Genomic DNA, 9,269 nt, shown 5'->3' with positions numbered 1-9,269 from the left:
CACACTCTCTCTCAGAACCCGTCAGTGTTATCTGAACACCTGTATTTAATTTTTTTTATTAATCGGACGTCTTGAATCCAAGTTAGAATTTGAAATCTTATCGGATTCCCAATTATATTTTTCATATCTAAAATTTATTAATAAATTAGATGTCTAAATTTAAATCGGATTTTAACATCGGTTTCGTATCCAGTAACCCGACTGAAACTACTGCTGTTGTACAAGAGGCAGCCAGCCAGGTAGACCCGGTCCACCGTGCGCTACTCTCCTCCCGCGCTCTCTGCTCGGCTCGGCCCCTTCGCGCGAAACCCTACCACCGGAGGGAGAAAAATCTCCCAAATCCCAGGCCTCCTTCCCGTCCCAGCGTCGCTTTCGCCGGACACCACCACCTGCCGCTTTCCTCTCGCTCCCCTCCCCCCGCCCATCTCCTCCTCCACCCCTTTCTGACCTCGATTCCTGATTGGGAATCCGCATCCGCCCACAGCGGGCATTCAATTCCCTGCCCCCACGAGCACGCCGCCCACACCTTTATACCGCGGCCGAAGAGGAAGCCCGGCGCTCCTGAAACCGCTGGTAATTCCGTCTCCTCCGGGTGCTCGCCGTGGTTTCCTGCTGAGATCGCTGCGCTTCCGGGGTGTTGGGCCGGTGTTTTTTTTTTTTGGTGTGTGGGGGGGGGGGGGGGGTGGGGTTGTGAGGTGGAATCGCGGCTCCTGGAGGCGAGTTTCGGGGTGTTGGGAGTGGAATTGCGTTCCAAGGCCGGTGGTCTGGGTGCTTCCGTGCTTGTATTATTGCTTACCAGTGTCTGCCGGTTTTGGTGAGCTTGGGCGAGCTGTGTTTGAGGAAGCAATTTTGGCGTGAATTTGTATGATGACGAAGCGGATGCTGTGTTTCTGGTGGTTGCTCTGAAGTTTTGGGTGAGCCTCGATTTGGTCGGAATGGTTTCGATTATGAGGTTTATTACATTTCTGTAAATGCTATGGGTTTAGATAAGGAGTTGTTTGTGGATGTCAAGTCTTGCGTGAATTTGAGGGTGGAAACGCTGGATTGGAGGTGCGTATTTGCTTAGGGCTTGCGATCACGTTCCGATCCAGTTTAATTTCCGCCGTAATCGTGCCCAGATACCTTCCTTGTGTTTGTTGCAGAACATTTTAGTGGTTATCTTTTGTTTGAAAAGCGTAGCTTGGATGAGCTCCAGCTTTGGGTGGGTGCTCGAGAATTCTTTGGTCGATTCGGGTTATCAAAATTACTCATGGCCTTAGCCATCTGGCAGTTCTTCAGTACTGTGCTATTAATTTTACCTATCGAACTCATAGCTTCAGCTGCTGCGTAGTTGCTGGTCAGTTAGATTCAGTGTATTGATAATTGAATAGTTAAGTTGTGAAAGCCAGCTGACTGTGCTTGTTTTTAGCTGTTTTTTTGCCAAAATTTTATCTCTCTGCCATGTGGAGTTCAGTGGTCAGGCCAGCATGAACTCCTGTTTTTTGGTGATTTTGAATGTTTGTTTCACGCGGAGGTTTGTGGTTATTTTGTATACATCAGTAACTCTTAGAGATGAAGCATGTTTATTTTGATTTCGGATTATGATGCTCGGATGTGTTACTTCTGTCCCTTCTTATTAAGTTCTTTGTTGCAATCTAGGATTTTAGAGGTAGCACAGCCAAAAAAGACAACAACCCAGTCCTGCTCTTTTTGTTTAACAGCTTTTCAAGAACTTGGGCTAAAGATGCTTATATGGGTTGTTTTGGTCTTAGAATGTCCATTTATAAGATAATATTATTTTTCTATGGCAAGGTCTCGTAGCATGATTTCGTACTAGTGTTATTGTGTTAAGCAAGTTTACTGTCATCCAGTTCCCGAGCTGTATAAGCACGATGAGCTTGTAATGAAATAATGTAAAACTTGCGCCTGCTGGTTTTACATTTTATCAGCAACTTTACGAGTTTATATATTCCATGACATATACACGATGGGCATTTGATTGTAAACTTATTCATCCTAATTTTTATCATTTTCTTTGGCCTTACTTGGATGTATGGCATTTCCTTGTGATTGTTGCAGCATTCACATGATGTATCATGCTAAGAGTTTTTCTGTGCCCTTTGCCCCGCAGAGGGCTCAGAATAGTGAGCATGTAAGTAATATTGGAGCTATCAGTGGATCCAACATAAGCAACCCTGCTAATCCTGTGTCAAGTGGGAAACAGCGTCTACGATGGACCTCAGATCTCCATAATCGCTTTGTGGATGCCATCGCCCAGCTTGGTGGACCAGATAGTGGGTACTCTCTGTCAAGTATTGGTCACTGTGGTTGAACTTGATACATTGCATGAACTGTGATCTAAGATTATTTGTTCAATTTCCGTTTGATATCTAATATGTGAAATGTTTAGGATAAGGTTGCTGCATTCTTTCCTTCAATTTCGAATAGCTGTTATTAATTTGACCCTCTATAACTGTGCCTGCCATGTTATTAAATCCAATCTCATTGGAAAATGTTGTGCCTTGAAAATTGCAATCCTTGTCACTAATTGAAACAGCTTTTAGTATTGCACGTGGCACACATCTATTTGGCTCTATTAATATGAACTTGTCTAGTGATAAGCTAGCAGGTTATTATGAGGGCACTTAATTTATTTTGGTGTTCAACGGCAGCATGTACTCTGTATCTAGCGCTTACGTGTTCTATAATCATTTCTTCAGGAGCAACACCTAAAGGGGTGCTCACTGTAATGGGTGTACCAGGGATCACAATTTATCACGTAAAGAGCCATTTGCAGGTGAGAATTTTCCCTCAAATGACACAGGTGTAAAAAAAATCATTGCAGCTTATACTTTCATTTCCTTGGTGCTTGTGCAGAAGTATCGCCTTGCAAAATATATACCAGAATCTCCTGCTGAAGGTAAGTATCCTTCTATCCTTCAGCATCTTTCTACTGCACTCTGCCCTTCCCTTCAGTCACACCTAAGAATTTTGGTTTTCAATGTTACAACCGGCATCTCATGTAGGTTCCAAGGACGAAAAAAAGGATTTGAGCGATTCCCTCTCTAACACGGATTGTGCACCGTAAGTGATCTTACTCAATTGGATACTGTAGCATAGGCTTGTGTGCTGGATAGTATCAGGTTCATATGTATGACATAGTTAACAAAATATTCTGGCATGTCTTTCAGAGGATTACAAATCAGTGAAGCACTGAAGATGCAAATGGAGGTTCAGAAGCGGCTTCATGAACAGCTCGAGGTCTGTTACCATAAGACATTAACTACTGTAAATCATGATGGTTTTTATTTTTGACATTTAGTTTACGCATCCCACCAATCCTACTTGTTAACTGAGACCTGGGTTTTACTCCAAGCACGTACTTTGCACTATTTTTAATTTCACTTGTTTTGCAAAATTACACACCTAGGGTTGTTGATTATTTGTTGACTTAGTCCTCTGTCACCTCTTATTGACATTTCTTTGTTTTGGCTGTATTGCTTGTTGGTAAATTTGCATTTTGTGAGTCTTTTTCCCCTTCAAGATCAACCTAAGTTTCCCTCCCAAACTCTTTCAGTTAGATGAAATTCATCATATGTTGCCTTTTCAGGTTCAAAGACAATTGCAGCTGCGAATTGAAGCTCAAGGGAAATACTTGCAGATGATCATAGAGGAGCAGCAAAAGTTTGGTGGATCAATTAAAGCTTCTGAGGACCAGAAGCTTTCGCATTCACCTCCAAGCTTAGATGACTACCCGGACAGCGTGCAGCCTTCTCCCAAGAAACCAAGGTTGGATAAGTTGTCACCAGATTCTGCACGGGATATCACACAACCAGAATTCGAATCCCATTTGATTGGTCCGTGGGATCAAGAAATCTGTGCGAAAAACATATGTGCCGTTGCATTCCCAGTGGAAGAGTTCAAAGCAGACCCTGGCATGAACAAGTCATAAAAGCAAACCTTCCTTGATGGAAATTCTTCAGAATTGACCTCTCCACTGGATGATGATTCGCTTGTGAATATATAATATCTTAACAACAGAATGTTGTACGGATCTTTGGATCCGCACCTGATCCCGTCAGCCACGGCTACATGTTGTCGTCACTGTAGTATTCATCATACAGCTTTTGTAATTATGAGGATGGTGTTACAGTGTTTCTAGCGAGCATTTCCTTTGTTGGAGTAGTCCTGAGTTGAACCATGTAGCAAGAAAGAGAACACGTTTACACTCAATACATTTGCTGTGAAGAGGGCACGCCCCTGCAGCTACCTGAAGCTTTGAGATGATGTTTTACTGTTCCTGTGCCATGGTCTCATTGATCCAAGATGCAGCCAGCAACATGTCAAGTAATCAATCAGCTGGAAATTTGAGCAACTCTGGGTCATGGAAGCCAGCAACATCGCCTGACTGGCGAATATTTCAGAGTCATGGACAGAGCACTGAACAATGTTCGATTCAGTGTAGCTTTTCAGTACCTTTGGAAGGTTCCCAAGTTGGTCGTACACAAAATTTCAGTTGTAGTGCTGAGCAGAATCATAAGAGCACAGTATGAGAAAACCATGTTGCTTCAAAGAATTGTGATGTGATAGTAAAACAAAAGGAATGAAGATATTCTGCCTTTTTGATATTTCACAGGAGCTCCAAAACAGCTTGCGAAATATTCACGAACAGGTGGTAGAGGGTTTTCGTTCTCCTTACTCGAGCGTTTTCACTTTTTATCTTGGCAGTGATATGCTTTCAAACATGCGCTGATGATGTTGCCACTTTTTTTTAACCAAAGTTGCTATTGCCGGTTTTTACACCAAGGGCATATTTTGATAGGGGCATTTGGATCCAAATCTTTTAATTCGGTTGATCAAACCCTGAAAATGCTTATAGAAATTCCCTCATCCATCCATAGGCATTGTTGACATTGCTAAAGCAACAAATTTATCACTCGTGAGGCTTCCACGTAAGACCCTGGGATGACCCAAAATCCCATCCACACAACCAGCGGCGGATCCACCGGGGGTGGCAGAGGACCTCAAGCGCCCTACCCCAGGCGCAATTGGGAGCTTTCCTTCATTTTTGGCATGGAAGAAGAGAAGAGGAGAATAAGAGGAGGAAGAGGAGAATAAGAGAATGAGGAGGAAGAAGAGAGATATCCCCTCTACTTTGTGGGCTTGTGGCTCTGGATCTGTCGCTACACATAACTAGAAATGCATTTTCTCTATTGCTAGTTTATTTGTTTCCTTACGTTTAAGGTTAATTGAACTAGAGTGGTGACCTAATTATCCATGAGTTGATCCACTTGCATAGCCACTGCAACATTTCAAAGGTGGTCGAGTGGCAGATCCACAACATATTCTGCAAAACCAAAACATCTACTATGAACTAGGAAACGTAGTTTCCTCTTCTTTGAAAAATGACCTTTTACCTTCCACGTCCGGAAAAGGACCAACCATGGTCCATGCATGGTAAAATTAGTATTGCTACGTTAGTGAATTGCGTTGGGGCATGAGACGTCACATTTTTCTGACTTTTAGACTATTTCGCAAATAAATATTTGCCAAGATCATCCAGAAGAATATTACCCTACGTCATGCTATTCTTTCACGACAGTTGATCTGAAACATCAAATATATGTATGTCGTATGTGTGGCGCACACAAGTATATACGAGAAGTATGTATGTATGTATGTATACCTAGGCGTAACAGTGAACTATGTTGTGCCACTCCAGTTATTATAGTCATCTTTGCATAACCTCTAGTTACGACTAGGAAAATAGTCAGTTACGATCACATAATATATATAATTACGAGATGTACTGTAGTTTACTGCTACGCCACGCTAGTTACGACTAAGAAAATAATCGGTTACGAAGACACAGATAGTTGAGTTACGATCACATAATAAAAAGTCAGTTACAACCCCAGTTATGACTAAGAAAATAGTCAGTTACGATGGTACAGATAGTTGTGTTACGATCACATAACATAAAGTCAGTTATGATCGCAACTATACTGTTTTTATATTGTAACTGGGTGTGTACAGAGGTGAACAAGTTACCATCACATAACAAAAAATGCATAATTATGACTAGAGAATGTACCAAGTTACGACCATATATATTTGTAGTAACTGACATATCTTGTGAATCACAAGTATACTATTTTTTAGATAATAAATAAGGGGTGACGCAACAATGAACTACAGTACGTCTAGACACATAATATATATATATATATATATATATATATATATATATATATATATATATATATATATAGGGTTGATATTCATATAAATGTTCTAATTCTAATAGTGTCTAGGATCTAAGCTCTCCCAGTAACCCTAGCGTCTCCTCTGCCAATCAATGCCTGGTGCGTGTCCCACGATCTATTCCCAGTTGTTTGATCTCCGCTTGAGGCCCATTTGGATGTATGTGTGCCCCTCCAGCCTGTCAGTCGTCGAGCATGGAATCGGCAGCCCAATAGCTGTCCATGCGTCCCCTGCGGTTATGGCCGCCCACGAGCCCACACCTTCGTAGGATTCACCCTCACCGAAGCCTCCCACGCGTCTCCCCTCCCCCCACCATGTCTTCTCGTCCTCGTGTCCCCTCCCACCGCGACGCCACCTCCCCCGCATCAAGCCAAAGAGGATGGCTGATGAGGAGGTCTTGCGATGACAGTGACACAGAACAAGCACAAACATAGTGCTCGGAGCGATTTTGAAGAAATGGGAGCTAGCTAGCACACTGGAGAGGTGGAAAGGGAGTGGGGATATGTGGCCCCCTGACCCCATCATTCAAACATAGAGTCAAAAATCTTGAATTGGCATTCTGAAAGCAAGTTCCCAGTGATGGTATACTTTGTGTAAGTGAGATCTAAGATCACATCTTTGAATAAGATCCAGTTAGAAAAGAAAATCGAATAAGAGATAAGCTGCCCATGAGCATCATGGCATAGGTCAAAGTATAGGAGGAGGCTGCACTCAGGAAGAGTAATGCTTTAAAAAATGTGTGGTTCATTAAGCGAAAGACGCTAACCGAATAGTTAGAGAAGCTGCAAATAAAGATCATATAGCCTAATTGACTGGAAGTTAAATAAGCTATGACCCTCTTTAGATCGTTCTGTAATATTCTAATGGTTGTCGCAAGGAATGGCATCATAGCTCATGCAAAAGTTATATCAATTAATGTCGTAGGTTGGGTGTCATATTTTGAGTTACTTCTTATAACAATGCAACATTTGTTTTGTATCCTTAATTAGAAGGGATGCATTTTTCTACTAGTTATATAGAATTAGTTGTCTTGTAAATTGTAATAGATGTTACCAACATATTTGGATGTGTCCTAACTCATTAATAATTATATTTCTATGAATACATGTATTTTTTATCTAGCGATAACATTAAGTCATTTATGCTATTCTTTTAAACTGGTTGCCCGGCAGCGTCATTTCCACACGGAACAACACATATTTTAGTCTATATGTATTTTCATGCATTATGTCCTCGAGTACAACTGTTTCCCATATTTTTTTCTTGGAGTACAACTGTCGTCAAGATTATGGGAAAACAGCTGGTTTTCGATGGCAGAGAAGGAAAGCTACTAAGCAAGAACTATGTCCAAGAGTACAATTGTTTCCCACAGTTTTTCTTAGAGTACAACTATCGCTCATGATTTTTGACGTGGCCTAAGGTTGCTATTTGCATATTATGTTTCTGTTTGTGCAAATTTTGTGTTTGTGCCTGACTAAACAGGCATGACAGAGCGCGCCAAGCTTCCTAGTCTGACATAAAGGTGCATCACATCGACAAATGGTGGCATCAAGGATCAAGTAACTAGAGTGGTCTAGGACTGTTGGTTAGTGGCTCATCAAGTTACTCTTTATGTTTTGTTCTTTTTCTGGATGACCCATTTTTTTTTAAACAAGGACACCTTATTCTTTAAATTGGTTACCCAACAGCGTTATTTCTACATGACACATATTTTAGTCTATAAGTATTTTCATGCATTTTGTCCTGGAGTACAACTGTTACCCATGGTTTTTTTTGGAGTACAACTGTCACCCATGATTACGGAAAAACAGCTGGTTTTCTATGGTAGAGAAGGAAAACTGCTAAGCAAGAACTATGTCCTGGAGTACAACTGTTTCCCACGGTTTGTCTTAGAGTGCAACTATCATCCATGATTTTTGACGCAGCCTAGAGAGGTCTAGGATTATTGGTTAGTGGCTCGTCAAGAAACTCTTTATGTTTTCTTCTTCTTCCGGATGACCCACTTTTTCTGAAACAGGACACCTTTTGTGTTACATACACATTTGTTCATAGTTTTCATTTAGGTTACAACAAAATAACATGTGTTTTGTATCATAAAAAAAAAGTCATTTTTTGCGAGGCGTCCATTAGTAGATGTTACCAACACTTCATCAAGGATCGAGTAACTAGAGAGGTCTAAGATTGTTGGTTAGTGGTTCGTCAAGTAACTCTTTATATATTTTTTTTGATGACCCATTTTTTTTCAAACAAGGACACCTTATATATAGCATACACATTTGTTCCTAGTTTATATTTGGGCTACAACAAAATAGCATGTGTTTCGTATCCTCAAAAGAGAGATATTTTTTGCGAGTCATCCATTAGATGTCACCAACTCACTTCATCATATGTGAACAGAATTTCTATGTACGTCGTTTCTACATCGAACAACACACATATTTGTTTCTATCAATGTCATGCATATGGCCTAGAATACACTTGTTTGGATCAACCGGTTTGGATCGCAGAGAAGCAAAGCTGCTATAGGGTCAACAAAGCGTACATATATTTTCAGCACATAGTCACAGACAACTACGTTATATTGGTGGGCCATATCTTCGATGGAAGGACCCACTGTCACTGACATGTCTAAAACCCCAAGACGTGTGCGTGTTTTCTTGGTTCTCGCAAAACATTTCCGCTGGAATAACTCTATGAGTACATGTATTTTTAGCTAGCTATAACAGTAAGTCATTTAGAATCTTTTCTGAAATAATATTATTGGAAAATTAAAAATATAATATTCAAAATAGGAAAGCACTTCAATTGCCGACTAGCCACCTATCAGCAATCGAAGTACCGACTAGTCTTTGGTTGGCAACTGGATAGCCGACATGCAAATCCTCCGGGATAATATTTAAAGAAAAATTTATAACTTTTTTTATATAATCTCGGATGCAGATGGTATGTACACGAAAAATTGTACCTATTGATGATAACTTTGTAGTTTAACCTTTTTTCATTTAAATCAGTTAAGATGACCAAAA

The 9,269-nt window shown here is 40.8% G+C and overlaps 1 protein-coding gene across 2 annotated transcripts; it reads left to right on the top strand.

Moving 5' to 3' along the window:
• Nucleotides 1–299: 299 nt before the first annotated feature.
• On the top strand, nt 300–4,261 carry LOC133929124 (myb family transcription factor PHL7-like). 2 transcript variants are annotated; one of them, XM_062375745.1, is made up of 7 exons: nt 300–573; nt 2,059–2,273; nt 2,700–2,776; nt 2,857–2,899; nt 3,006–3,063; nt 3,171–3,240; nt 3,590–4,261. In XM_062375745.1, exons 2-7 carry the CDS (start codon nt 2,066–2,068, stop codon nt 3,929–3,931), a joined length of 798 nt encoding a protein of 265 aa, XP_062231729.1. In that variant the 5' UTR covers nt 300–573; nt 2,059–2,065; the 3' UTR covers nt 3,932–4,261. The 2 variants fall into 2 exon arrangements, with proteins under 2 accessions (XP_062231729.1, XP_062231730.1); XM_062375746.1 differs by lacking the exon at nt 300–573 and adding an exon at nt 674–914.
• Nucleotides 4,262–9,269: the final 5,008 nt, after the last annotated feature.

The sequence above is a fragment of the Phragmites australis genome, chromosome 9 (assembly GCF_958298935.1).
Source record: "Phragmites australis chromosome 9, lpPhrAust1.1, whole genome shotgun sequence".
Taxonomy (NCBI): domain Eukaryota; kingdom Viridiplantae; phylum Streptophyta; class Magnoliopsida; order Poales; family Poaceae; genus Phragmites; species Phragmites australis.
Note: the sequence above shows the minus strand (reverse complement) of the source record. Positions and strands in the feature narration are given on the sequence as shown.